The 26,558-nt window shown below is 56.6% G+C and overlaps 1 protein-coding gene across 3 annotated transcripts; it reads left to right on the top strand.

The window, feature by feature from the left end:
• Positions 1-643: 643 nt before the first annotated feature.
• RCC2 (regulator of chromosome condensation 2) lies at positions 644-25,765 on the top strand. Of its 3 annotated transcripts, none has more exons than XM_081817580.1 (13): positions 644-744; positions 1,899-2,187; positions 7,292-7,385; positions 10,741-10,884; positions 13,549-13,680; positions 14,086-14,174; positions 15,426-15,540; positions 17,494-17,660; positions 19,539-19,719; positions 19,973-20,078; positions 20,922-20,994; positions 22,570-22,647; positions 23,361-25,765. In XM_081817580.1, exons 2-13 carry the CDS (start codon positions 1,906-1,908, stop codon positions 23,463-23,465), a joined length of 1,566 nt encoding a protein of 521 aa, XP_081673706.1. In that variant the 5' UTR covers positions 644-744; positions 1,899-1,905; the 3' UTR covers positions 23,466-25,765. The 3 variants fall into 3 exon arrangements, with proteins under 3 accessions (XP_081673706.1, XP_081673705.1, XP_081673707.1); XM_081817579.1 differs by having other exon boundaries at positions 701-855; XM_081817581.1 differs by lacking the exon at positions 644-744 and adding an exon at positions 1,208-1,341.
• The last annotated feature ends 793 nt before the right edge of the window (positions 25,766-26,558 follow it).

Raw genomic sequence — 26,558 nt, 5'->3', positions numbered from 1 at the left:
TCGGGCTTCCTGCTCGGCGGGGAGTCCGCCTCTCCCTCTCACCCTACCCCCTCTTGTGTTCTCTCTCTCTGTCTCAAAAAAAAAAAACAACACAACTAGCTTCTAGTGCATCCTAGGCCAGCGTATTAATTAGTAGCCAGTTCACTAATCGAGCAAATCTTTATGTAACTCTACCATGTAACAGCACCTTGCTACATTCTGGGGACACAAGAGGCAAATAAAACGCAGCTTCCCTTAGCACAAGAGAAAATTTTATTCACACTGTATTCATCTTTCATTCCAATCACTCAATTAGGGCACGTCCCTTGTTGGCGGATGAGTGAGCAAAGTAACTATTTTCCGGCGAGTGTCCTCAGGTGACCTGTCTAGACCTGCCCAGGGAAAAACAATCTAACATTCTCCTAAACCCCAAAGAAATCCCTGGCGCGGGACGCAATGCGCAGAGGGCCCGGGGCGCGCAGCGCAGCCTGCAGAACGCGCAGGACCGGGGCGCGTGGAGTCTGGCCGCGTGGCGCCCGGCGCAGGCTCCGGTGGGCCGGCCGTCCCGCGGGCTCCGGCGCGGGCGCGGGCGGGGGCGGGGCCGGGCCGCCGCGGGGTCCGCCGGCCGGCAGGGGGCGCGCGCTCCCCGGGCCCCCAGCCGCCCGCTCCGTCGCGCGCTCGCTTGCCGCCCGGCAGCACATGTGTTTCTGTTTTGTGTTGTAGCATTTGTTCTGGAAGCTCGTATTTACATTTTAAGTGAATCTGGTGAGTGGGCTGGAGCCCTGGTCTGGGCCGGGGGGAAAAAAAAAGCCCCCCGGTTCATCTTTTAGTTGCTCCTCTTCCGTTTTCTCTCCGGTTTCTTATCACTCCAACCAGGTAGGGACTGAAAATCAAAATCGACAATGTTCAGTTTGCGGGATCTGGGAAAGTTTTTTTTTTTTTTCCCCCTCCTTTTTTTTTTTTTTTCTGAAGGAGAAAAGGTAAAAAAAAAAAAAACCCTAAGGAAGGGGGGTTGGGGGATTGAATGAATAAAAAGGGGAAGGAAGGCGGATCCACGTGGTTTAATCGGAGACAGACAGAGATCCCATTGTTCAAAATCAATAAAAAAAAAAAAAAGGCAGACAGGGCGAAAGCGCAGGGACGCTAGGGGAAAGTAGCGGCGGAGCGGGGCACTTCGCAGCCGGGATCGGAGGGACCGGCTGGGCCGCACGTTCGGGGAGGGGCCGGGAGAGTTGGGCACCATTAAAGTTTTTATTTTTCGTGTCTGTGCGAGCAGGTGTTTGGGGCTGGGGGCCGGCTTCATTTGCTCCCCTCTCGCCGGGGGCAGCCCACCCCGAGGGATTAGGCTAATTAGAGCCAGAGGTCGGAACCCCCAGGCTGGCGCGGAATTGGGGGCTCGGGCGGTGGAGGGGGGCGACCGAGAGAATTGCATTTAATTGAGGGGGCTCGGGGAGGGGGGCGCGGAGACAAAAGCAGCAGGTGGGGCGGCCAGGGAGGGGGTAGCTCTTTCAAAGGGGGATCTTTGAAGTATCCCGGAGCCTTCTCTAATTAGAAGCTAGGGGATCGCAGGCTTTTTCTTTCTCTTTACTTTCTTGGGGACCAGGCTGCGATGGTGATGCCATGTAGGCAAACCTAACTTGAGGATGGCCCGGGGGGGGGGGGGTCTCCATTTTTTTTCTTTCCCTAAGCGGATTGCAGTCGGAGACCTGGGCTCCCGTGCGGGATTCCCCGGAGGAGGCGCGCCGGGGCCCGGGAGGGGCGCGATTTCCTCCCGGCTCGCCCCCTCTCCGCCCACCCCGCGGCCGCCACTTTGGGGAGGGCAGGGGAGGAAGTGGAGGCCGGTGGCTCGGCTGCGCTCCCCTCCCCCCGCGCAGTTTATAACCCGTCCATTGTGCGCCGCTGCCCCGTGTCTCCTCCAGCGCGACCATGCCCAGGAAGAAGGCGGCGGCGGCGGCCTGGGAGGAGCCGAGCTCGGGCAACGGCACGGCCCGCGCCGGGCCCAGGAAGCGCGGCGGCCCGGCCGGCAGGAAGCGCGAGCGGCCCGAGCGCTGCAGTAGCAGCAGCGGCGGCGGCAGCAGCGGCGATGAGGACGGCCTGGAGCTCGACGGGGCCCCCGGCGGGGGCAAGCGCGCAGCGCGGCCGGCGGCGGCCAAGGCGGGCGGCGCGGCCGTGATCATCACCGAGCCCGAGCACACCAAGGAGCGCGTCGTGAGTGCGGGGCCGGGGGGATCGGGGGGCCGGGGCCGCGGCGCGTCACTGCGCTTCCTGGCCGGGGGCGGCGGGGCCGGCGCAGGCTGCGGGCTGAATCATCGCCGCCGCCGCCGCCTCACAACAAAAGGGCGCGGGCCGGGGGCGGGCGCGGGCCGCGGCCTAGCCGACCCCGTCGCCCCCGCCGCCCCCGCCCGCGCGACCGTTGGCCGTTGGGGCGCGCGCCCCGGGCCGCCGCCGGGGGAGGGGCGGCCGGAGCCCGCGCCCGCCCGCCCGCGCGAGGGGGTCATGGCCCCGCCCCCGGCGCCGCGCGAGCCGACTCCCTCCGCCTCCCCTCCCCCTCCCGCCCCGGGAAGGGAGACTTTTGCAAGTTGTCTCGGGCCGGAGGAGGGGACGCGCGCGCGTCGGGTGCGGGCCGCGGCGCCCGGTGCCCTCGCCGCCCCCGGCTCCCGTCCCCCTCCCCAAGGCCGCTGTTCCGCCGGGGCGCCGCCGGGAAAGGGGGCCGCCGGGGCGCTGCGGGGAGCGGCGGTTTGCGCCGGGGCTTTGAGGTTCCCGCCGCCTCGGCTCCGGCGCTTCGGGGGGGCGGAGCCTGGCGGCCGCCGCGCATGCCTCATACAGCCCTGCGCCGTCTCGCGCCGCCTGGGAGGCGGGGGTGGCCGGCGCCGGGGCGGGGTGCGAGGGCGCATGCTCCGGAGAGCCCTCCCCCTAAGGTCGGGAAGCCCCCGGGGCTGAAAGGTGTTGGGGCTTTGTTCAGCGTTTGAGGTTGGGGGCGCGGGTGCTCGGTGCGGGCTCCGTGTACAACCCCCTTCCCTCCCCTCCCCGCGGGAAGAAGCATCTCCCGTCCCCTGAGTGGGCTTCAATTCTCTCGTTAGAGTTGGGCCTGCAGATCTTAATTGAGGTCATAACCAACTCTGGTGCCTGCCAAAACCCTGCACAGAGCCAGAGATCTTAGCCTGGGGTCTGCGATCCTCAAAACCCACGGGCTTCTTGTGGGACGTGTATTCAGTAGAGGATCAGAGCATTGGCCAGATTTCAGATAGCCCCAGAAGAGTAAGAACTTCCACTTAGGGTGTAGGCACTCTGGAGAGGCCCTTTTCTGTCCCCAAAGGATGTGTGAGGCTTAGCAGTACCAGAGTGCTTCCCTCAGAGGTGCTCAGTGTTTAAATGGTTAACAAGAATGCGTTTCATCATCTGCCTTACAGATGAGAAAACGGAGGCACAGAGTTTAAGGGCCTCGTCGCAGCATCCCATGGCAGTAAATTTTCCACATGGGCTCAGGTGTATACTGATGGCGTCCTTAACCCCTGTGCAAAGTGTTCATGTGAAAATGCTTGGTAGCTGTGCCCTCCTGTTGAAAGGGTCAGCACGTCAGATGGTGGAGGAGAGACCTTGTTACTGAACTGTCTTAGCCTCGGGTCTGGGACCAGGCTGTGCCAGGAACTGGCCGGAATGGAGAAACTGGAGCACAGGAACGGTTTTCCTTTGACAGATGTAATTCTCTGTGCGGGACTCTAGCTGTTTGCCCTTCCCGTCCCGGTGTGTTGGGAGGGAAACGGAACAGAAGGGCCAGCAGGGCTCTGTCTCTGCTGTGTTCTGTGTGCCAGAGCGCCTGTCAGCTGCAGGGTTCCAATCAGCCTGTCGGAGCAGCGTGTTTTCTTGTCCCGAAGTGAAGGAAGTGATCCTTACGCCAATGCTGAGGTTCACCCAAGCATGTAGTCCCAGAGAGAGTGTGCAAAGGGGCACACGCTGGCTTGTCTGATGGGAATGGCACTTTCTTAGTCTTACTGAGAGATTCCTTTGCTCCCCAGGAGTAGACAGACCCAGCAATGCCTTGCAGTTTGCATTTGCTTTGTATTTACGACTCGCGAACCTTGTACATTCTGGATACACGTACACAAATCTATACGTACCTTCTCCCACCCCCTTAAAAAACAAGCAGTAGGGCGGTTTCCTTTGGACTAGTAAGCGCATCCAGGAGACTGAGCATCCAAATGCCTCGTGGAAGATGCACACCCTAAGTTTCCAGTTCTTGTTAGCATCTTTTGAGTTTGGTCCAGAGTCAAGGCCAGGCCCGTGCTGCCCTGCTGCTTTCCCACGGGCGTGGGTCCCCCCACCTGGCCCCAGGTTCCCAGCTTCCAAGGGAAGCATCAGCTCGCTCCTGCAAAGCAGGCCTGCCCGGGGCCGCCGGCAGTCCCTAGCTTGTTTCCAGAGAGGCTTTTTGCGGGAGAATTTTGCAAGCCTCACTGTGGAGGGCCGCCTCAAGGAGGTTTGTGTGTGAGAGCAGTTGCCGGGAGCGGTCTGGAACTCCAAGCCGAAGTCGGGGCTTGTGAACCCAGATACTCGTGTGGTTGAGGGGCAAGGTTGCCTTGAGTAAAGAAGTGTATTTTTGTAAAACAGTCTTAGGATTTCAGTCTCAGGAAATGCTCTCTCCCAGGCTTACGTATAGTGTTGTCAGATTAGCATTTTACAGTGGTCTAGGGTGGATGACGTGTGAGCCCCATGACCCTGGAGGTAACACAGGCCACCTCGGCAGAGTTCTGGAAAACGGGAGTGTCGCCAGCTGTGTGGGTCTTTGTGGTTTCTTCAGTGTCGGGGTGCTAAGGTCTTGTGGACCCCAAGACGACTCTGTCCCATCTGCAAGGGCCAAACAAATATGACCAAAAAGCGAGCTTGAAGTCTGTTCTAGTTGATAGCCCGTTAGGGAATTTGTCGTTGCTGGCATTTCTCTGAGCAGCCTTCCCCCTGCCGGGGGTAGCGGTTTCTTAAAAGAATATATGTTAAAAGGTGGACTCTCAGCTTCATAAACATGCTTTTTGCTCTTGGGCAATAATTCAAAAATCGCTTTGAACCAGAAATCCCATTTTGTTGATTGAAAAAGCTCAGTGCATTTTTCTGCGGTGGCCATTCATCTCGGACCAGCTTACGTGACCGGGGTGTCAGGAGGCAGCAGGTGGAGTGAAATTCACTCATCCTCTTGGGGAGACTGTTGGACCGGCTTCACTGCCACATAGCCTTTAGTCACAAAGAGCACTCTCTCGGCCCATCAGGGAAGGCTGGATTAGACCTCGAAGGGTCCCAGAGCCTCCGTCCCTCAGCCCCGACAGCCATCCTTGGGGTTCCTCCAGGTGGAGCCAGCAGACATCGGGGTCTTTCCCACCTGTCAGGCCAGCTCAGGTCTGTGACCAAGAGGGACATGGGCTGTGATTTAAAGGGTGTTAGGAGTTCTGTTCCTTATTTGAAATTTTTCTTTCCTAGAAGGTAGAGGGAAGAATTACATTAGGGAGAAATAAAGTGGGTGGCCTATGGCAAACGGCTGTGCAGATCATAGCATGAAGTCTAGTCTGTTAGTTTCATCTGATGGATGAGGACATAAGGCCCAGGACAGGAAAACCTGAGAAAGAGAACAGTCTCTCTGGAGGACTCCGACCACGGTGACTAGAGTAGACTGCACTGACGAAGGCTTGCCAGAAGCCTTGGATCAGAAAGGTGGGAGTTTTGGAGAAGCCCAGTACCCACAGGCCCTTGCTCCCTGGCGCAGAGGAAGCCCGCTCCTGCCCGGGGCCATCGCAGAAGCTCTTGCAGTCTGAGGGAGCGGCCGCGCTGGTAGATGCCCCTCCATGTCATGGTTTCGTGGTCACGTCGCCCCCGGGGGTTGTCTGCTGCCCTCTCCACGCAGACCTGAGGAGCCGTGGGGGGCCGGCCGGGCATCTGGGCAGAGACCCAGGGCCACTCCTTCCTTGGGGAACTTGACAGGACCCACTGGCTGCTGTTCATCCTCTGTGGATGCAGAATGTTCCAGCCAGGCCTGCCCGCTAAGCAAAGAAGGGGAGATAACTGAGGGAAACTCGGCTCCCGTTCAAGTAACCCGAGCCCGTGGGTGCTGTGGGCTGGGACTGTCCTCCGATGGAGGTCGTTCTCTCAATAATTTACGTGTGATGAGGTCCTTCTCTGTCCCCAGCTGTTGGGCTCCCCTTCGTGTGCTGCCTGCAGGACGGGGCCTGTTTTGTGGGGTGCCCATGGCCTCAGGTCTGGGTCACGCAGCGTCCCCCTGAAGATGTGTTCCTCTTAAAAACGCACGCACCGTGTCGCCAAGCATCCCGCCAGGGCAGGCACTGCCTAGAGCTTAGAATGACCGGGGCTGGGGGCGCTTTTTTTCATCGAGCCTTCCAAGAACAGTTCTGTAAACAGAAGGAAACCATTCTTTTCAGTGACCTGGGGTGGTGAGGTAAAGGATGACGGCAGAGAGGAAAGTCCCCCTTCCCTGGGCCCTGCAGGGACCTGGGTGCATGGTTCAGAAGCGAGTCTCCGCCTGACGGTCAACTTTTAAAAGTGTGTTTGGACATTTCATTAATGCAGCACACCGCTGAATATTCTAAAGAGTGCCACCCCAGATCGGACAGTGGCCTTTTTGAGTGGTGCGTCCCCTCGACCACCCAATAGTGTGTGGTCCTAGTGCCATTCTGTGTGGGGAGGCTGAGCGTCTGGGCTCCGGAGTCCTGGGGCAGGGAACACGGCCTCTCCCTCCAAGGGCCCGGCCCCAGAGCCGCCCCGTCCCCACTCACCGCTGCTTCCCTGGCTCACGGGCCGGCAGCCGGGATCTCCCGTGTCACACGGTGCTCTGATGCTGTTCCCCCCGCCCCCGCCCCCCGGAAAGGCGCCGCGCACAGCAGGCAGCAGAGGGCCAGTCCAAAGTCACTGGTGATGCAGGGCTCTGCTGGCCCCAAGGTCGGCCGCTTTAGGACTCCCTGCGCTGCCACGCCTGGCTTCTTGCAGTTACCTCTAAGGCAGTTTGCAGGGTGGAGGGAAATGCCACGTATGTAGCTGATTTTTTTAGTGTTTTGCACAAGGTATTTTCAAGAGAAATCGACGGATAAAAATGAGCCTGGGCCTCTCAAACGAGCTGCCGTGGGCAGGTTTGGGATTATGCACACTGATGAGGTGGTGACCACCTCGGGCCTCCGTTCACGGTACGAGCCGCGGGGGGAGGCACGAATAAAGAATGATGATTTTTCTTTTGTTTCTGGCTGTCGTGGGACAGACTGCCAAAGCTGGAAGCTGCATTGCAAGCTCATCCTTTTTTCCCTCTCTTTCCCTCTCTCTCTAGAAACTTGAAGGGTCTAAGTGCAAAGGGCAGCTTTTGATTTTTGGGGCAACCAACTGGGACTTGATTGGTCGAAAAGAAGTGCCTAAACAGCAAGGTATGAGACCCGGTTTCTAAAACTACGAAGCTACTGTTTGTCGAGTGTTTCCTGTGTGCTAGGTGTCCCGTGTGGTTCCTGCAAGCAGCCACCAGGTAGGTACTCTCTGCGTCGACAGAAGTGTTCAGAGAGGCCAAGCGACTTGCCTGAGGCCACACAGCCCCTCTAGGGACAGGGCAGGACTCAAACCCTGGTCTTGTGCTAGTCTCTCATTTCACAGTTCTGTGTTGTTGTTTTTTTTAAGATTTTATTTATTTATTAGAGAGAGAGCAGGAGAGAGAGGGAGAGAGGATCCGAAGCGGACTCCATGCCGAGCGCAGAGCTGGACGCGGGGCTCAGTCCCACAACCGTGAGATCACGACCTGAGCCAAAACCAAGAGTCAAACGCTTAACTGACTGAGCCACCCAGGCGCCCCTCACAGTTACGTATTTTAAAAACCCAGTTCCATTTAGGATTAAACGAGAGAAGTACAAATAGTCACAGATAGCATGGACACCTTTTTCCCATCCTCCTCCTCACATCAGTTACTTTCATGAACATGAAGAGGCTGGTCCCGTGGGATGTCAGAATGTCCAAGACGTTTGTCACATGTCACACGTCCAGCTTGTTAGACATTGCAGAAGAGTCCATGAGTTTGCACGCTGCCAAATTGTTGCAGGAACTGGTCAGACGGAGCGAGCAGCAGTGTGGAGTGGAGGGAGCAGAGAAGCCCCAAGAAGTAGCTTTTGGTTCCCAGTGGCTTTTTAGAAAATCGGTATCTTTCCTCAGGAGGATACTGGCCCATCCAAGAGAAGTGGAGCTGGCCTGTCGCCACATTTTATGGCTTCTTGATTTCATTTGGAAAGATTCCCAAAGTACTTTCCAACATCGCCCAGCGAACAAATATTTGCACACGGACACTCCCTGGTGCCTCAAGCTGGGCAGAGGAGATCATCGTATTCCGTGAATGCAGCAGAACTTCCAGCAGCGCCTGGGGTCTGGCTGAGTTGGAGGGGGCCCGAGCCCTTTGCCTCCTGTCGTGGAAAGGACCACCTGCCCCAGGGCTGGTGTCCAGGAAGCCCCTCCCGGGGTGTGATGGCCACCATCTCCCTGCCGGCCCTGTGCGGGCGCCACATCGTGTCTCCAAGCTGCTCTTCCAGTGAGTGGCCGGCTCACAATCACACACGCTTAGGCTGGAGCAGGGAAGTAAATGCCAGAGGAAAGCAAGCGGCAGAGTATGGGCCGTCTCCTGTGGACATAGGGTGGGGTGCCGGGCTCCCCACACCCCGGTGAGGCCCAGAAGGAAGGAAAACTGCCTCTGGTTTAAAATCCACTTTCACGCCCTGGTTGAAGGCATTCTGGGCGCATTTTAAGACTGCCTTTTTGTCTTCTCCCATTGCGGCCTTTGCTGTCCTGATGGATCTCCCTGCAAGTGAAGTTTTATATAATTAACAAACATTCTTCATAAGTATTTTAAAGTATCCTTTGGCCCTCCGTGACCTTGCCGGGGAGACTATAGGAAAAGGGGGGGGAGGACTTGTTGTCCCGCTGGTGCGAGCCAAAGGGGAGAAGGAGTTCTCCTCCCACCCCGGCCCTTCCCAGTCTCCTTGCACCCTGGGGGAGGGGGCGCGGCGGGCAGCCCCCCGGGTGCCCACTGCCACGAAGCCCCTGGAATCGGCGTGATGCCCACTTCGTTGATAGCATGACCCGGTGGCTCGCGCTCCGTCCCCCGACCGCCAGGCTGGCCGAGGAGCCGCCACCGCCACCGGGCACCGAGTTTGACTCGGATCACTCGGACAGGGCTCCTCGGGGGCCGGGACAAATCCTGCCCCTCGGGCTCTCGGCGTCTTGGCCATTGATCCTCCTGGAGCTGCCCTAGGGAAGAGGCTTCGGCACACCAGGGCGTCCGGCCCCCTGTGAGACAGGTCCACTTCAGGCTGGGTCTGCTGCGGTACCGGGTCCCTCCACGGTGTCCCCGGGCACTGTGCGTTTTTCCCGGAGATGACACGGGTCAGTCCTGCCACCGTCCTTTTCGCCTTCGTGATAAACAGACTTCGGCAGAACCCCTGAAGGCCGTTACGTTTGGTGTGCTCTTTCCGGGGAATTGTTGCGTCGTCTTCCACCTTCCAGGAGAGCAGAGTGTCTCAGGGTGGAGCAGCTCTCCGGGGTGTTGCTGTGGGGGGGGGGGGTGCTGACTGCGGCGGCCCCATAACTGAATGAGGGCGCGCCTGGCGCCCTCTGCTGGTGGGGCGCGGCAGGGCAGGACTGGCCTCGAAGAGTTCACCGATGCTTTTCCGCCGGAGCCCGGTAACTGAGCAGCCTCATAACCAGCTCCGACATCCAGATTAACGTGACACGGTTGACGTGGCAGCTGCTAGCATTTCATAATGGTCCCCACGGGCCGAGAAACGTGGCTCGTGTCTCTGTCCTCGAGAGCCCCAAACTGAAAGTATTAAGCAAAACGTTGGCCATGCCCTGTCCACGAATGGGGAGGAGAGGGAGTTTTGAAGGAAGCAGCTGTGTTCTTCCCACCCACACGCCTTCCAGTGTTCCTGGGTGCTCCCTGGGTGCCATGCATTGGCGAGGCCCTCGGGTTGCTAGGGCCTGGAAGGCACATGAGTTCAGTAGGCTTGAGTGCTGTGATTGGCCTCCCGGTGTGTGGGAGCCATGAGCTAAAAGAGGGATGTAGGCATGGAGGGCTTCTCAGAGGAGGGAGTGCTTGACATGAGGTTTGAAGAACAAGCAGGGGACACGGAAGGGCATTCTGTGGGAGGGAATGCATGGCAAAGCATGGGGCCATGACCTGGCCACTACAGTGGGACCCCGGAGAAAGGAGGACACCATGTGGCAGGGGGAGGGGTGTCAACTGGGCCCCCCCTGCACGGGGCCTGGTAGATGTGCAAGGGGGGTAGGTGGTTCTGGGGAGGATGGGGACACTCAGACTCCGCTCGGAAAGGAGCCTCTGGCTGTAGGGGTGAGGCTGAGGTGGGTGGAGGGCAGGCAGGGGAAGGTGAGAAGGGGTATGGGGAAGGAGATGCTGGGTCCACCACCAGCTTTCCTGGGTTGGGCTCACAGCAGGAGGGAGAGCACCGTCCCTTTTTGACCACTTGCATGTGGGCGTGCTCAGCAGCCGATGCACGAGGGTCTGAGGTCCCCGTGGGTTGGGGCCGGAGACAGAGGTGGGGTGACAGTGGTCGGTTTGTTTCAGTTGCTGCACACTTTCTCCTTAGGCAGCTTCCCGATGCGAGGCTGACACAGCACCCCGGGGGTTCTATGTCGTAGGAGAGTGGACCCTTTGTGGCCAGTGACGTATCTTGGGGTACATTTCGCTCCCCAGTCACTGTGGGTGTTTGATTTGCATTCTTCCCTTTGCAGCTGCCTACCGCAATCTCGGTCAGAATTTGTGGGGGCCCCATAGATATGGCTGCCTGTCGGGGGTCCGGGTGCGGACGGTGGTCTCGGGTTCGTGCGCTGCCCACAGCCTCCTCATCACCACGGAAGGGAAGCTGTGGAGCTGGGGTAAGTCTGGGGTTGGGCGGGACAGGGTGACTTGTGGGGGTGAGCCCTCCCGTGGGGCTGACTTTCTCCTCTGTCTGCCTGGAAGGGTGGCCTTTTTGCAGCCATATTTCTTCTCCCCAATTTCCAGTTGGTCTCGCCTGTTCCTTGCAAGTGCCTCCCCTTCCTCCACCCTTCTGCCACTTGCTTGTACACTGAACTCTTTGAATCTTCTTTTTTGGAGGAAAGATTTTTTTTATTAGAGAGCGCATGAGCGGGGGAGGGGCAGAGGGAGAGGGACAAGCACAGAGCCCGACATGGGGTTGATCCCAGAACCCTGGGACCATGGCCCGAGCTAAAGGCAGACGCTTAACCTTTTCCTGAATGTTCTGACTGAATCTGGATTTTTGTGATCTTGAGGTACCTAGAATTGAATTCCTCTTTTAGATACGCTGTCCCCTGGGCAGACAGTCCCCCCCCCCTTCTTGCTTCGTGGCACAGTGTTGACGTAAGACCTCTGTTCTTGCCACTTTAAATGCCACCGGCCACGTCATGGCATTGGCCACCGTGTCTCTGCGATCCTGTTCCTCTGGTTCCAGGGATCACACCCGTCTGCAGGTTCAGTTGCTTGGTGTCTATTTCTTCTTAGATTTCCTGACAGTTGAGTTTACTTTTTTCTGAGTGGAGTTGCTTTTCTGCTGCTGGACCCCTTCGCCCGGGTCCCTGGGAGGTGGCGTCCTTGCCCTTGGTCCCCTCCATGGGGTCCCACGCACCGCTGCCTGTTTCCTCCTTCCAGATTTTTGATCCAGGTACTGACTAAGGCTCAGTTTAGCCCCACGCCCTCTGGTAGCTCCGGGACTCTTTCTCCAGCTGGGTATGTTGGCAGTTGTCCCCGCCCTTTGTTTCTGGTCGTTTGGCTAGCTTTTAGTCCATATGACTGCTTTTTTATTTCAGTCTGTTTGAACCGTTTTTTGCAACTTCATGAGCTGCTGTACCAAAGTCCAAATATATTAACATCTGTTGTCTTGCTGCACTCTGCTAATTTTGTAATGCTGTTGGGAAAAAAAAAAAAAGCTAACAAGTGTGTCTGGCCCAAATTTAAACTTTATAGTCTCTTGATGACATGCTGACATTGCCACGGTTTTCCTTTTCCCCGATTGGCGCAGAGGTGTGTCCTTCCCCCAGAGCACACCCCTTCTGCCTAGTGTGCCAGCGCTGAACACAGCAGTCTGTCTGAGCTCCGAACTTGAAATATCTTCTTTCTGATCTCTTTACTGAATTGCACTTACATGGTGCTTCTAAAAATGTGCTCTGTGCTGGCCCTGTGGGCAGGGAGTTGCAGAAGGCCGTGCACCCAGCCTGGCCCCCGAGCAAAGACCTGTGTCCCTTCAAAGAGACTTAGTGGCGGGGTGGGGGGGATACGTCCCGGTGCCACGGTTAGCTGCTTGAAACGGCCTGGGATGTTGTCTGACGTCTGGAAGCTTCAGTGCTACAGCACGTCACTCTTGAGGGGTCCGCACCGGTCGGCCACTCGGGCCTCTTGAGGGGCTGAGAAACCATGCCTTTCCCGGTGAACTTAGAGGACTCCTGGTAGAAACTGCCAGAGGGCTGGAATCCGAGCGAGCTTGAGGATGGTTTTTCTCCTAGCCGGCCATTCCCTTCCTTCTCCAGCCCTCAGGTTGCTTGGTCCCCATTCTTGTGGCTTTGCCTTCCATGTTTCTCCTGACAAAAGGTCCGAAGGTCATTGTCAGGGAAGGGTGTGAACTGCTCCCCTCCCCTGCCCCTGGGTGCCGTGACATTTTGGCCCTGTGAAATCTCCCAAATATGGTTACCCCCGTGTGGTGGTTCTCTTGGCCGGGGCGGGGGGGACCTGTGAGGGGCCCGCTGAGCTGTTTGGTTTGAGAACTGTGGTAAGCCCGTGTTGAAAAGCAGGGGAGATGTAGGGGCTCCTCTCGGCCCATCCCGCTTGTCATGTCTGCTGTGGAACCCAAGGGCCTTGCCGGAAGGCCTGTGCCTCACGGCTGTGTGGCACCAGAGGCCGTGGTGGCCCCGCTGGGAAAGGCTTGTGGCCTGCGCGGTCCTGTCCTCTGTCCCTGGCTGAGGGTCCTGTGCAGGGCGGTTCACAGGCGGTGGGCTTGGCACTGCTCTGTGGGCATTGTTTCCAAGGCAGGTAAAAAGAAATGATTAGAAATGAACCAAATGGTCCATGGAAAATGCCCAGGGCAAGTCTGTGGGGCAGGTGTCGAAAATGGTTCCCCTCTTAAAATCCACCTCGGAGGGAATTGTGGGCTGGCTGGCAGGTGGAGTGAGAACTGGGAGTTTCCGTGAGCTCATGTGCCTGCACGGGACACCCAGGGCAAACCGAGCGCTTCTGTCTCTTCCGCAGCAGAGCCACGGAAGGGGCTCCCGGCCAGGTCCCAGCCGCTGTCCCAGAAAAGCGGGTCAGAGAAGGTGAGGGAGGTGGTAGCGGCCAGCGGAGCCGTCTCTGGGGACGGCAGCGTATATCCTACCCTGGTCACCCAGCCCCACTCGCGGGCCTCGAGAGGTTGGCCATTGGCAGAAGAGCCGGGGCTTGTTTCTGCCTCGTCTTCGGCTGTCACATGCGGAGGGCGCCTTCGGGGGGACCCAGATGTGTCTGCCGCTCTGGCCACCCTCTCCTTCCCACTGTATCTTGCTCTTGTTCTGCAGGTCGCAACGAGAAGGGGCAGCTGGGACACGGTGACACCAAGAGGGTAGAAGCCCCCAAACTCATTGAGGGTCTGAGCCATGAAGTGATCGTGTCTGCGGCATGTGGGCGGAACCACACCCTGGCATTGACGGGTAAGGAACGGCTGGTTTCTTCTGAATCGGGCAGGAGGCCACACGGTCCCCCCTGGGCTTTGGGTGGAGTTGCCTCTGTGGCTCTTGGTCAGGATCAGAAAGGTGCCCAGAGAGCCCCGGTGGGTGCTTCTCGGGGCTGCTGACGGCCTCACCCACCTCCTGTTGGCATCGGAAGGCGGGCCAGGAGGCAGAGGCTGGAGGCTGTGCCTAGTGCCTCCCCGCACATTCGGCCTTGGCCGTGAAGGGCTTCTGCCCTGAGCTGCCCGCCCCACCTCTGCCGGACGGTCTCACTTGCGCTCTTCCTGGCAAAGGAGCTGTCTTATTATTTTGGAGCCTTTGATCCCAGATCAAGTTCAGAACCCTCAGTGTTCTTTTCCCTTCTGTGATACTGTTCTTTCCTTCCAGAAACGGGCTCCGTGCTTGCATTTGGAGAGAACAAGATGGGGCAGCTCGGCCTCGGCAACCAGACAGACGCTGTCCCGAGCCCCGCGCAGGTGCCGCACGCTCCCCTCTCCTGGCTCCAGGGCCTCTGTCTCTCTTTGCTTTTGTGCTCAATTTTCCGGGCTGACACCAAGCACTGCTCCCTGTAGTTCAGTCGATGCCTTGTGGAAACGGTCTAGAGTCTTGGAGTGGAATTCACGTGCTGTAGTCTTGAAAGCACGCTTCCTAGGTGCCCACGGTTGAAAAACCTCCAGAAGACAGTTCTCTCTGCTTGAAAGAATTTGCTACAGAGGCCTGTTTTAAGCCTGTTCTAAGCCTGTTCTGTTCCAAAGAAAGTGAGAAGTGTTGGATGGATGGGATTCGTCTTTCACTGCAAATACTTTTTGAGTTCTGACCTTGTGTGGCGTCACCTGCCGGGGGCGTAGCACCCAGACAGGAGTTAGATGGTCTTTTATTCCTGAGGAACGTGTGCTTCCATCAGAGAGGTGGCGATCACGCCTAAGACTACTAACGGAAGGCAGCCACGTGCTAGTGAGCGTCTGATTAGTGGTTGAAGGATGAAGGCGGGGCCTCACATTTCCTGGTCTGTAAAAGAGACTGTGTACGAGCTTACCTGGGGTTTGAAGGATTTTTGAAATGTCCCCGTTGCGTCTGCCATTTGCACGAAGGAGGAAGTGACAGTTTCTAGAGGAAGCTGGGAGCGACGGGCAGGGCCCAGGGCTCACACTTGTTGGGTGTGATAATAGCAGTTTCCACGTCCCGTCTGACGTGTGTTCCCAGAGCCCATGCTGAGTTCTGGGGGGGGTGGGGGGCGACGGCTTGGCTTTCTTATTTCCTAACTTTGAACAAAAGGTTTTATCTCTTGTCCACACCCTCCGTGCAGACTAGTTAGGCTAGTGTCTCTGCAGAGGTTAAGGAGAACAGGAGAAAGCATCTGTCTTCCAAGTTGATAGTGGCAGGGTGAGGTTTGGGGGTTATATGTGGGCTAGTCTCTGTTTCTTTACCCCTCCCACCCGGGCTGCTCTGCTGAGGTCTATGCTGACCGGTCGCAGTGTCGGGCATTTTGGGGAATGCGAGGCTGGGCGCACCACGTGCCCTGTCTTGGGATTCGACTCTGCTGGGAAGGTGGGGGTCACAAGGAGCATTTCTTCATGTACACTCTAGGCTTTGGCCCTCACAATTCCTGGGTCCGTTCAGTTTCTTTTGCAATGTAATAATTGTTTCATACCAACCTGCAGAGAGTGGGGAGGCTTGTTATCAGTCTTTTAAAAAATGTCTGAGAGTCTACTGTCTTGTCTTTTCAGATAATGTACAACGGCCAGCCAATTACCAAAATGGCCTGTGGGGCTGAATTCAGTATGATAATGGACTGCAAAGGGAACCTCTATTCCTTTGGGTGCCCTGAATATGGTCAGCTGGGTATGGAAACATTTTTTAAAAGCTCTGTAATCTAACTGCGTATCTGGAACCAGAAGTCAGTGTGGGCCTGTACACAAGTGTTGGAAATGTGGGTAATTGATCGCAGATAATAGCCTTGATCCATTAAGTGGATCTCCCGTTCACCGGGACAGCACGTCCTAAATCACAGGGTTGTGGAGCATTACAATGGCTTGGCCTTAATGAGTAAGTCGGGACTGGAGTCTGACAAAGGATTCTTTTTTTCTGGGAGGGGAATTCATTTATATGTAAAAGGATTTCAAAGTTGTAAGAAAAAAACCACTTTCATTCAGTTTCGTATTTAAGAATTTGCCTTTATTGGAAGTGAGAACACACAAGGTAAAGGTTGTTGTGCAAACCCTAGGCTGGGCGGCTACCCCTGGTGTCCACCTGAGCCCCCTTCCCTGTGACTGGAACCCCTCTCGTTTCCGTCCCTGAACAGAACGCACTTCCTCCTCCAGAAACACATTCACGTCTGTCTCATTGAGTAGAAAGGGAAAGCTCAGAAAGCCATTCCCTTAAGTGGAAAATGTCGTCTCGATCCTGATTTTACAAGGTCTCCATTTTCTTTTCCCATCTGACACCAAAGTGGTTTTTTTTTTTGTTGTTTTTTTTTTGTTGTTTTTTTCCTTCTGGCGCCTTCCCACAGCCCAGCCCCTGGCGAGTGGGAGGTGAGGAGTGGGCGCCCTCTGCTGGCGTCTCAGCTGCATGCCACTCCGGATCCCGGCGGCCCCCGTATCTGGGTTGCCGGGTCCCCACGTCATTAAGAGCAGGCAGATGGAAGAAGGTATAAATAGAACAAGGAGCATCGCGCTGGCCTTAGACTCCAGGGAACAGTGACTTTGTGAAACTAAATATACCTCAAGTCAGAAGTGAATAAGAACGAACAGCCCTTTACGCACATGCAACGTTGGTTGCCAGGGAGTTGCCAGAGACTGTTGGAGAAACCGTTTCCATGGCCACAGGCCCTGGTGCCATCCCCAACCCCGGGCAAAACACCGGAAGTGTGTTTCCAGTGTCCTTCCGGAAGTGTGTGTGGTTCCCCTGCTGCGTCTCTGGCTGCCCCGGATTTGCGGACGAGCAGGTGGATTTTCCTGGAGGGAAAACTCCCTGACCTTGGTAGTGATGACAGTGGCTGGTCCTTGAGCAGGGGCCACGTGCCACACACTCGGAACGCTTCATACAGACTCTCAGGTGCCCGGTCGTTTGAGGTACCAGCTTTACGAGTATCTGCGGAATCGGTCCTACTTCTCGGCTGTCTTTGAAACCCACTTCGAATCTCTTTGTCCAAATCCGGAGAGATCCCTTTTAGAATTAGAACATATAAATGTAACCTTAGAGAAGTGTATCCCCAGCACACGCTCCCGCCCCCACCCTCTCTTGCTCTCATGACGCATTTTACTGGGTCAGGCAAGGCAAAGACGAGCATGTGCTATTAACTGTATTTTAATGCCCGTAATGATATGTTTAGGTTACCGGTAAGTCCTAAAAACTTCAGCCTAAAAACCCAGGGATTGTGGGTTGAGCTTTTTCTGTCCATTCTTGGCCCATCCAGGGGCCAAGTGGGGCACAAACCATACTCGGTGGGCCATTCCTTTGAACCTGGGGTCTCTGGCTTCTGTGACCACGGCTCATAGTCAGAAATGTGGTTTGTGTTACAGTCTGATCCAAAAGTTAGAGGCACATACAAAGAATTTTTACAAAACAACATCCTCGTTATGGACAGTATCCTCGGGTGTTTCCTATTCTGTCCCTTTCATTTCTTAAAAATAATTGGTTTCATCCCCCAAAATCGAATTCATGGTACTGATCGGGTTGCGCCCCCAGATGGGAAAGCGTTACGTTGGTTGACAGAAGTGTCCCACGAGGCCCCGATGGGTCAGTCTGGGGCACGTGCTCACGGCTGCCACTGACTCCTGGCTCTGGTCGCCCCAGGACACAACTCGGACGGGAAGTTCATCGCCAGGGCGCAGCGGATAGAGTATGACTGCGAGCTGGTCCCCCGGCGTGTGGCCATCTTCATCGAGAAGACGAAAGATGGGCAGATTTTGCCAGTCCCAAATGTGGTCGTACGAGATGTGGCCTGTGGCGCTAATCACACGGTAAGGCCTGAGGGTTTCTGGCTTTCCTTCTGCTTCCCGAGCATCACCTCCGTGGAGAAGGGTTGTGTGTATTATATCTGGGAACCGATCCCGGAGATCTGCGACATCCTGCCCTCCTCCCACGGCTTTGCGCCATTCAGTTGTCTCGGGTCATAGTGCTTTAATAGTGTCTCTAACTTCTGGAGATGCAGCTAAGGACAGACGTTTGGGGGTCAGAATCCTACTGTAAGTGTCTTTCTGGCCTTGGCTTTTGTCTAACAGAGCACCACAGACCTCTTTCTAGGTCCATAGATGATCCCCCATATCGAGGGTGTTGAATGGTTTTCACCTGTGAAGGCTGTTCCCTTAAAGATGACTTGGAATAGGGGCGCCTGGGTGACTCAGTCGTTAAGCGTCTGCCTTCTGCTCAGGTCATGATCCCAGGGTCCTGGGATCGAGCCCCGCGTCGGGCTCCCTGCTTGGCAGGAAGCCTGCTTCTCCCTCGCCCACTCCCCCTGCTTGTGTTCCCTCTCTCGCTGTGTCTCTCTCTGTCAAATAAATAAATAAAATCTTAAAAAAAAAAAAATCACTTTGGATAGATGACAGTACTGTTTTTGTGTACGTGCTGTTTTGTTTTGTTTTTATAAGATCTTATTGGTAAGTAATGGCCACACCCAACTTGGGGCTTGAACTCACAGCCCCGAGACCAGGAGTCGCTTGCTCCACCGACTGAGCCAGCCAGGCGCCCCGGTATTTGTGTCTGTTTATCTTCGTTGCCTTTTTGCAGTTATTTTGCCCAAGAACGTCTATGAGTCAAAATTGGCTCTCTTCTCTGTTGAAAGAGCACTGGGCTGGGAGTCCAGAGACCAAGCTGGTCCCCTGGTGTGTGGCTGGCTGACGGGCGAGTGACGTCAGGCATGGCTTCTTCCCTGCAGTGCTCCCTGTCTGGTGCTCAGTGATGTGGACTAGGAGATTTTGGTCCCCTGGAGTCTAAAATCTGTGGTTCTCTTCTGTCCAGTGCAGTCTGGGGAAGCAAAGGTGGATCTTGTGTAGGCCTCATGTCAAGTGGTTTTAAGAGGTTGTACGTTCACACCATTTAAATGCTGAACGTTGAAGACGCCGTGAAGGAAACGTTTTTTTGGTTTTTTTGTTTTGTTTTTTTAATTTTTTTTAATTTTAATTTTTTTAAATTTTCTTTATTTGAGAGAGAGCACAAGAGGGGGTAGGGTCAGAGGGAGAAGCAGACTCTCTGCTGAGCAGGGAGCCTGATGCGGGACTCGATCCCTGGACTCCAGGATCATGACCTGAGCCGAAAGCAGTCGCTTAACCAACTGAGCCACCCAGGCACCCTGATTTGTTTTGTTTTTAAGTAGGCTTCACACCCAATGTGGGGCTTGAACTCATAACCCTGAGATCCAGACCGGAGCTGAGATCAAGAGTCTGATGCATACCTGAGCTACGGGGGTGCCCTGAAGATCAATTTTAAATTGTTTTCAGTCCCCGTGACCAGATGGAGGTCCCCTGTGAACGGGGTAGGGTGGGGGGTGTCTAAGAAAGAGTCCCAGGCAGGCCGGCCTTCCCTTGGTTCCTTCTGCAGTGCCGTCTACACTGTGATGGGGGAACCCAGTGCATTGATCTGCCCTCTGGAGACTCAGCTCATGCTTCTGAGGAGGAACCAGGGGGACTTGTGACTTTACGGAATAATGCAGGACGGAAAGTAGTGTCTGCAGCAGAGGAAAGAGGAAATGCCCTGTGCCCTCCCCCGCCTTGGGGGCAGGTTCGGCTTATCTGCAGCATTTCTGCCTCTTACCATGTTGTTCTCTGCAACAGAGCAATGCTCCTCTCGTCCCCTCCCGTTGGGAGGCCCGTCCCAACGCTGTGTGTTCTCTCCGCCCGCAGCTGGTTCTGGACTCTCAGAAGCGTGTCTTCTCCTGGGGCTTTGGTGGCTATGGCCGCCTGGGCCACGCCGAGCAGAAGGATGAGATGGTCCCTCGCCTGGTGAAGCTGTTCGACTTCCCCGGGCGCGGGGCATCCCAGATCCACGCCGGCTACACCTGCTCATTTGCCGTCAGCGAAGTGGGTTAGTGACTTCCCCCCTTTGGCCTCAGGAGCGGGGGGTGTGCAGAACCTCCCTGGCAGATGAGCACTCTGGTGGGTGGGGAGCCGCAGAGTCCTTCTGCGTTCCTAGACGGAAACCCTGGTGTTCTGTCAGACAGAATGTTCCTCTCTTGTCCCCAGTGTGTGGCGCCTTGCCTTTCTTGTTGTTGCTGAAGAGGAGAATTCAGTTCTTGGCATGTGTGGTCACAGTGGGAATGTGTCTTGTCTTTCCCCAGGTGGCCTGTTCTTCTGGGGGGCCACCAACACGTCCCGCGAGTCTACCATGTACCCGAAGGCCGTGCAGGACCTCTGTGGCTGGAGAATCCGGAGCCTGGCCTGTGGGTATGTGGCCATGTTGGCTGGTGAGCAGGACGTCTGTCCCCTTCCTGGGCCTGGTGGACACCCGGGGGAAGGGGCCTCTTCCCTTGAGAGGCTTCATTGTACCACCCCCCCCACCTCCCCGCTCCCTCATCAGGGCCTCAGATGCCCCAGAGTTCAGGAGGGGGAGGGACTGTTTGGGGCAAGAGGGCTTGGTAGGTCCTAGGACATGACGGCTTGTATTCCTGCCTTCACAGAAAGAATACCCTCTTGACGGTTTCTGTTCTTCAAAGGCTTGGTGGGCTCTGCTCATCTTGCAGGTTAAAATTTTAGCTGAACATCATGGTAGGATTTTACTCTGACACGCTGGGAAGAAGTTGTCCTAAAGCCAGTACTTTTCAGTTTGAGAACACCTGTTGAGCTCTCTAGCACTTCTTTGTGAGGAGTTTATGTTAATCAAGTGCCAGGTGGCTTTTGGGGGGGGGGGACAGTGTCTTTCGGCCGTGGGGCTCCGGCTTTCATCTCTGCCAGGATGTCTAGCCCCATCTATGTTAGTTTTTGCTGCCCGTGTTCCATCCCCTTTGGAATGAGTGCTCCATCCTGATTCGATGACCTCCTTTCCTGGTGGGACGGTCTGGGGCTGGGGGCCTGGTTCCTGGTGCTGTCTCGGGGCTCTGCTTCGGGGCCCGTGTGGGACACCATTGAGGGTTTCGGAGAAGCCTGTTGGCCTGGTGTGTGTAGTGGCAAATGCGTGCCTCGCAGAATTTTTAATGGGATGGACTGGATCTTAATGCTAGTAGGTCACCCCCCGCTCTTGAGCCGGCAGCCTGCAGGAGCGCACTGGTGACAGCCCGTACCTGTTTGCAGGAAGAGCAGCATCATCGTGGCCGCCGACGAGAGCACCATCAGCTGGGGCCCATCGCCGACCTTCGGGGAGCTGGTAAGCGGGGGTCCCACGTGGCAGGGCGCAGGACCCAGGCCGGGCTCTCTGCGGCTGTGCCTCCTGAAGACGGGCGTCTGAAAGGCTGCGACGCTCCGCCGTCTTTGGGTCACATCGGCTCTTGGAGAGGACTCTGTGCCCATCGCGTCATGGCCACAGTCCTTCACAGCCACGTTGTAAACGGGAACAGGGCGGTTTCAGATCCCATTTCCCTGTGGTCTTGTCGCACAGTTGAGGTGTTCCGGTGACGCGGAAGGGGGTGCTTTCTCTGCTCCCCTCTGGGAGGGTTCCCGTCAGCCGGAGCAGCGGGGCGTCGGGCACCGTGTGGCCCCCGGGTTTTCACCTGCTCCTCCACAGAACGGTGCGCCACGGGGCCAGCCTCTCGGGTCACTGGGGGACATTATTCCCTCATTTTTCCTAAGTAAGTCAAAGTCTGTGTTGCCTGCTTTTAATCTCCGTTGCCTGACTGATGAGAACCGATGGCCCTCGATTTCTCACCCGTACTTGGCCTTCCCCAACCAACTGTCTGATTCTTCAGTTCTGGTGCCTGATGAGTCTTTAACTTTTAATTTCTTCATCGAGAACAGCTTGGCTGCCGAGCTCGGCTGGCGGTCTGCCCGTTTAGTTGCGATTTGATCCTCAGCCTCTTTGTTATTTCCTGTGGGGAAGACGGTCTGTTTCCCTTCCCGCCTCGCTCGTGGGTGGGAGCTGAGGGGCGATGGAGAGGAGGGAAGGGGGGGCTTCTTGGTCCCTTGAGCCATCTCCGGGACTTGGTGGCCTTGTCTTCGGTGTTCTGTGCAGACTTCGGGGCTCCACAGGGGCCCTCTGGCAGCAGACACTCTGGCCTCGCAGAGGCAGCCCCGAACTCAGGAGACTGAGCCTGGCCCGGTTTTTATGGATTCTTCTCAGAGAGGGCCAGGTGTTTCTAGGGCCTATCAGAGAGGGACTCCAAATACCAAATTTAGAAACCAGAGGGGAACAAGGGGGACTTTGGGGCGGCATCTCGGGGTGAGGAGGAGACAGCAGGGCGTCTGGGAGGAAGCACTCACTGAACGGGAAGGTGTGAGGAGGCATCTGGCGGCAGATGGAGCTGGGAACGGAGGGCTCTGCTGGCCCCGGAAGCCCCCATCCCCACCCGGTCTGCGTGACTCCCTGGGAGCAGTCTTAGAGCAGAGCCCGTTGGCTCTGGCGTCCTGGGGTCTGGGGGGGATGGGGGCTGTTCAGTGTCCAGCCTGCAGGGGGAGTGTGGGGACAGCTGGTGTTCTTCGTGATGATGGTGTCTCCCCGGTGACCACCCCCAAAAGGTGCCCGTTACCACACAGACCTGCACAGGTGACAGTTCAGCGTCAGGTTCTTCCTCGGGTTGAGAATCAGTCCCCTGTTGGCAGCACTTCTGCGGGTAGGTGTTGCTCACCAGGCCAGCCGTGGTGTCAGGCATGGCGGGGCTCTGTCACCATGCCAGCCGTCGCTGGCTCTGGCTCCCAGACACCGGGGTCCCCACAGATGTCGCCATGGTTCCCGTATCTGGACTGTACCGCAGCGACCCCAGCTCTGTGTCTCTGTTCGCTTCGCCAGGGCTATGGGGACCACAAGCCCAAGTCCTCCACCGCGGCTCAGGAGGTGAAGACGCTGGATGGCATTTTCACAGAGCAGGTGAGCGGGGGCCTCCGGGCCAGCGAGAAGCTAAAGGGGCCGGTAGCAGAGCGAAGAAAGGCTGTGCCAAACCACACCTGACTTGCCCTGCTCCTGGGCGCGTGAGCCTGTTTGAGGCTGGTCTCGTCTCCCTGAGCGGCTTTTCTGCCGCATCATGCGCTAGAGGTTTGGTGGGGAATGGGCATCGGTAGGAAGAGGCACGGGGGCAAGCCGGCCAGGCTCCATAGCTGTTCTCACCCCGAATGACACTGGCCGCAGTCCAGCCACGGTGGATTTGTTCTGGGGACAAGGGTACCACTCACATCTGCTTTGTACCTTCAGCTGAGACTATGTACTGTTAGGTCGGCGGGGCAGATGGCAGGGGTGAGGCTCCTGCTTCTCTGTCCAGCCAACCACCCTACCCACTCCTGTCTGCCAACACACAGATGGGGCATGTGCCCGCACACAAGGCAGGATTGTGGTCCAGAGAGGCAGAGGGAACAGGGAGCAGGATCCCCATGTCCCTTCCGGTCTCTGCTGACAGCGTTGAACCCCTGCTTGGTGGCAGCCTGGAAGGCTTTGGTTGGCAGGGTGTCAGTAACGGGTCACGTGCACACTAGTGCCATGGGGCAAAGGGCGTGGAGGCGGTCCTGTCCCCAGTGCCTGGTGGCCCGCTGTCCGCTCCACTGTCCAGGACGGACCCTGGCCCATCCAGCACTGATCTGTTCCCCCAGGTGGCCATGGGCTACGCGCACTCCCTGGTAATAGCTCGAGATGAGAGCGAGACCGAGAAAGAGAAGATCAAGAAACTGCCAGAGTACAACCCCCGGACCCTCTGATTCTCCCGGAGCCCCCGCAGCTCCACCCCTCCCGCGGCAGCTGTCAGTTCCACGTGCACTGGGACGGGACGTCAAACGAGGAATTTAAGAAAGCAGAAGTTGACCGAAGGTGCATTTTTGTTAGACTCCCTGAGGTTCCGTTTTATAAGTGATTCAACGTCAACTACCTTTTCTGTATGCGTTCCAAAGTGATTTTTTTTTCCTCTTAATGTTTAATTAAAATATTTGCTCATAGTTGACTTACCATTCCTACAAGAGGCAGAAACTTTGAGCAACCTAGGTGTTTTTTTTTTTTCCCTTCAAGTTGTTTTTCTTTTTTTCCTGCTCTTAAATACACTTCTCAGAACACCCCTTTCCAGTTGTAACTAGCATTGTGATCCGAGTGGGGGCTCCCTGGGAGAGGAGTCCCCGTTGACGCAGGAAGAAATGTCCCTTCCGGGAACCTGCAGCGGCTGGACAGAGACCGTCCTGGTGGTGGATCTCCATCCAAAATCACGCCCACCTGCTTCGGAAGCATCTGGGTCACTTTCTTTCCCGCTTGTTCCTGTAGACCAGCTGAGGCTGGCGTTCTCTTTCTCTCCTTGGCTGCTTGTAAGCCCCACCGCCTTTTGGCTGCAACATTAATAGAATCTGCCGTTTCCCCCCTGGTGGGGGCTCTGGGGTCTGTGTTTAGCCATTTTTATCTACTTTAGCTGTAAAAAAAAGTCCAAATGAAAATCAGGTGATTGTGGACCCAGTGGGGACCTGGGGGGTGGGCAGACGTGGGGACAATGTGTCTGGTTCGGCTCTAAGGTTCCTCTGACGTGGCCAGCCCTCGCCATTAGAGATTGATCAGCCAGCAGTTTAACAAAAAAAAAAAAGTGCATTCTGGAGTCCTTGCAAGGATCAGCCCTTTACGTACCAGCCTTTATCACCTCTGTGCTTCTGTCCCTGCCCCCGCCGGATCCTGCTGGAACAGACCCTGGCTCTGAGATGCGGGGTCCTGTTCTACTATAACCCAGCTCTCTGGTCGCCTTGCTTGGCTGTGGTACCAAAGAGTTGGGATTCCTGAAGAAGTCCCCCTTCCCCGCGTGTCGGCGCAGACCTGTGACTGCCACCCCGCTTCCCGCCACGTGCCCTCTGCCCGAGCTCGTCACCGGCGTTGCGCTGCTCTGCGTGAGTTACGAGGTGCCTTTCCCGGACCCCTCCGCTCACTTGGACCCAGGAGAGGCGACAGCTCTGGCTGGGGCTCTTGGTTTCGAGAGGGTCTGGACTGGTTTGGGTGCTTTAAAATAGATTTTTTAGTTCCGTGGTGCTTCTGGGGGAGATGGGGATAGAACTTCAGTGTGACACTTGGGTGGATGGGAAAGTTGAATATGGGTCTTTTTTTTTTATTCTTTGCTTTGCTGTTACCACTTGTCATTGTCTCGATGTTAAAATGCCAAAAATGATCTAGTCGTCGTTGCTTTTTTCCCTGCCCGTCCCCCGTTACGCCTTACGGCAGCTTCAGCCTTTCCAGGGCATTTGACAGGATCTGTCCTGGCCAGTCCCAAGGCCTTGCGCGAGGAGAGCGGCCCGTGTCTTCCTAAGGTTTAGTCTGACTTCACGCTCATCTTTGCTGTCCTGTCAGTCCGTAGTCCAGGGGAGAAGCTTCTGCTAAACTAACCTAATTTGTCCAAATCACCCCCAAAGCCACCATCTCGGGCTCTCACTTCCGTGTAGGGCACCCACCTGTTTTCCCAGACACAAGTCTTTCTCCTGGAATGGGGCTTCGGCGCATGTGCCCCTTGGACCCACACAGCTGCCCCGGGGTCCCCTCTGCGGGAGCCGCCCCAGGGCAGGCAGGGCTCCGATCTTCCAGGGGACTAGTGTGAAACCCGCCACCAGCCTACTTTCGGGCCCCTTGCCAGGGACTGGAGCAGCCTAGGCACGGAACTTCGAGTGAAGGCGGCGGCCCTCTTCTCTGCCACAATCACTCCTTTTGGCTTAGAATTTTAAAATGAACTTCCTAAGGGGAAAAAAAATCCTTCATGACAAGGAATTAGGGGGTGGTCCTGCACTCCAAGAGAAAGAGTAGCCCTGGCCCAGGCTGGGCTGGGCTGAGAGAGGACTTTGCGCCGACCCCCAGGGCATCTGACCCGCCTTCTAGCTCTGGCAGGAGTTCCTGGAAGAGGGGGTTCAGGGCAAAGGGGAGAGAACCCAAGAAGAGGTTGTGATTTGGTCGAAGGTGCCTGGTTTAGTGCTGTAATTGTCTTATTTTTTTTTATATATATATTTCTTGGAGTAAACATTTTAAATAAACGACATCATTGTTTACTCTGTTTTGGCTTTTGTGCTTCTTTTTCAGTAGAACCAGCATCAGACGTTAAGAACGCGGAGCAACTCCGTTTTTCTCCGCTCCCGCAGGCACCCCCCCACACCGAGGCTCCCCTGAGAAAGATGGGCTTCAGGGGAGCTTGGTTCAGTTTCTAGGCTTAAACCTGGGGTTGAAGGTGAGTGGAGCTCCCACCTCTTCCCGGAAACATGTGACCCTCAGGGAGGTGTCCTCCTGCACTGGCCCAACTCAAAAAGGGGGTTTGGGTTTGCCCCATTGGGGCTCTGAGGGCAAACGCTCAGGCATGGAAAAGCACTGGAATAGGGGTAGGTCCATGTGCCCAGAAACGTCTGTCCTCATTCCCCACCCTTCCCCCCACCCCGGCTTCCAAGGGGAACCCGAGCCCTCCTGTCTGTCATCTGCCACGTAAGCCCCAGTCACAGAGGTGCTCCAGGCCAGGGCCGGCCACCTGCCGCTGTACAGCCAACTGCCCACCAGGGGGCACCGAGGAGCCAGTCAGGTGCTCTGAAGCCCCAGACACTTTGCTGTGTCCGGGTTGACCCCCTTTGTTCCCAGGCTGCTGCTCCCGGCTGACTCGGCTGAGCTCTTCCCCCGGGCCCCCGGCCACCTGCACTCAGAGCATCCAACAGCCGCCACTGTGGAGCCTCCCAGCTGCTGGCTGCACTCGGTCCTCAGACCAGCCTCCCCTCCCCTCCCTGTCTTTGCCCCCCTCCCCCATCCCAGTGGCATTGCCCATCAGCAGGAGGAGAGGCGGAGCCTCTGGGTGGTTAGACCTCAGA

This window comes from Leptonychotes weddellii, chromosome 4 (genome assembly GCF_054177405.1).
Source record: "Leptonychotes weddellii isolate Sample4059 chromosome 4, ASM5417740v2, whole genome shotgun sequence".
Classification (NCBI taxonomy): domain Eukaryota; kingdom Metazoa; phylum Chordata; class Mammalia; order Carnivora; family Phocidae; genus Leptonychotes; species Leptonychotes weddellii.
Note: the sequence above shows the minus strand (reverse complement) of the source record. Positions and strands in the feature narration are given on the sequence as shown.

Bases quoted from the DNA above. Each gene is read 5' to 3' on its own strand.
- RCC2 (XM_081817580.1), top strand. From the start codon at position 1,906: ATGCCCAGGAAGAAGGCGGCGGCGGCGGCCTGGGAGGAGCCGAGCTCG. The intron at 14,175-15,425 runs GTGCCGCACGCT...TTGTCTTTTCAG, and splicing joins CTGTCCCGAGCCCCGCGCAG to ATAATGTACAACGGCCAGCC. The intron at 19,720-19,972 runs GTTAGTGACTTC...GTCTTTCCCCAG, and splicing joins ATTTGCCGTCAGCGAAGTGG to GTGGCCTGTTCTTCTGGGGG.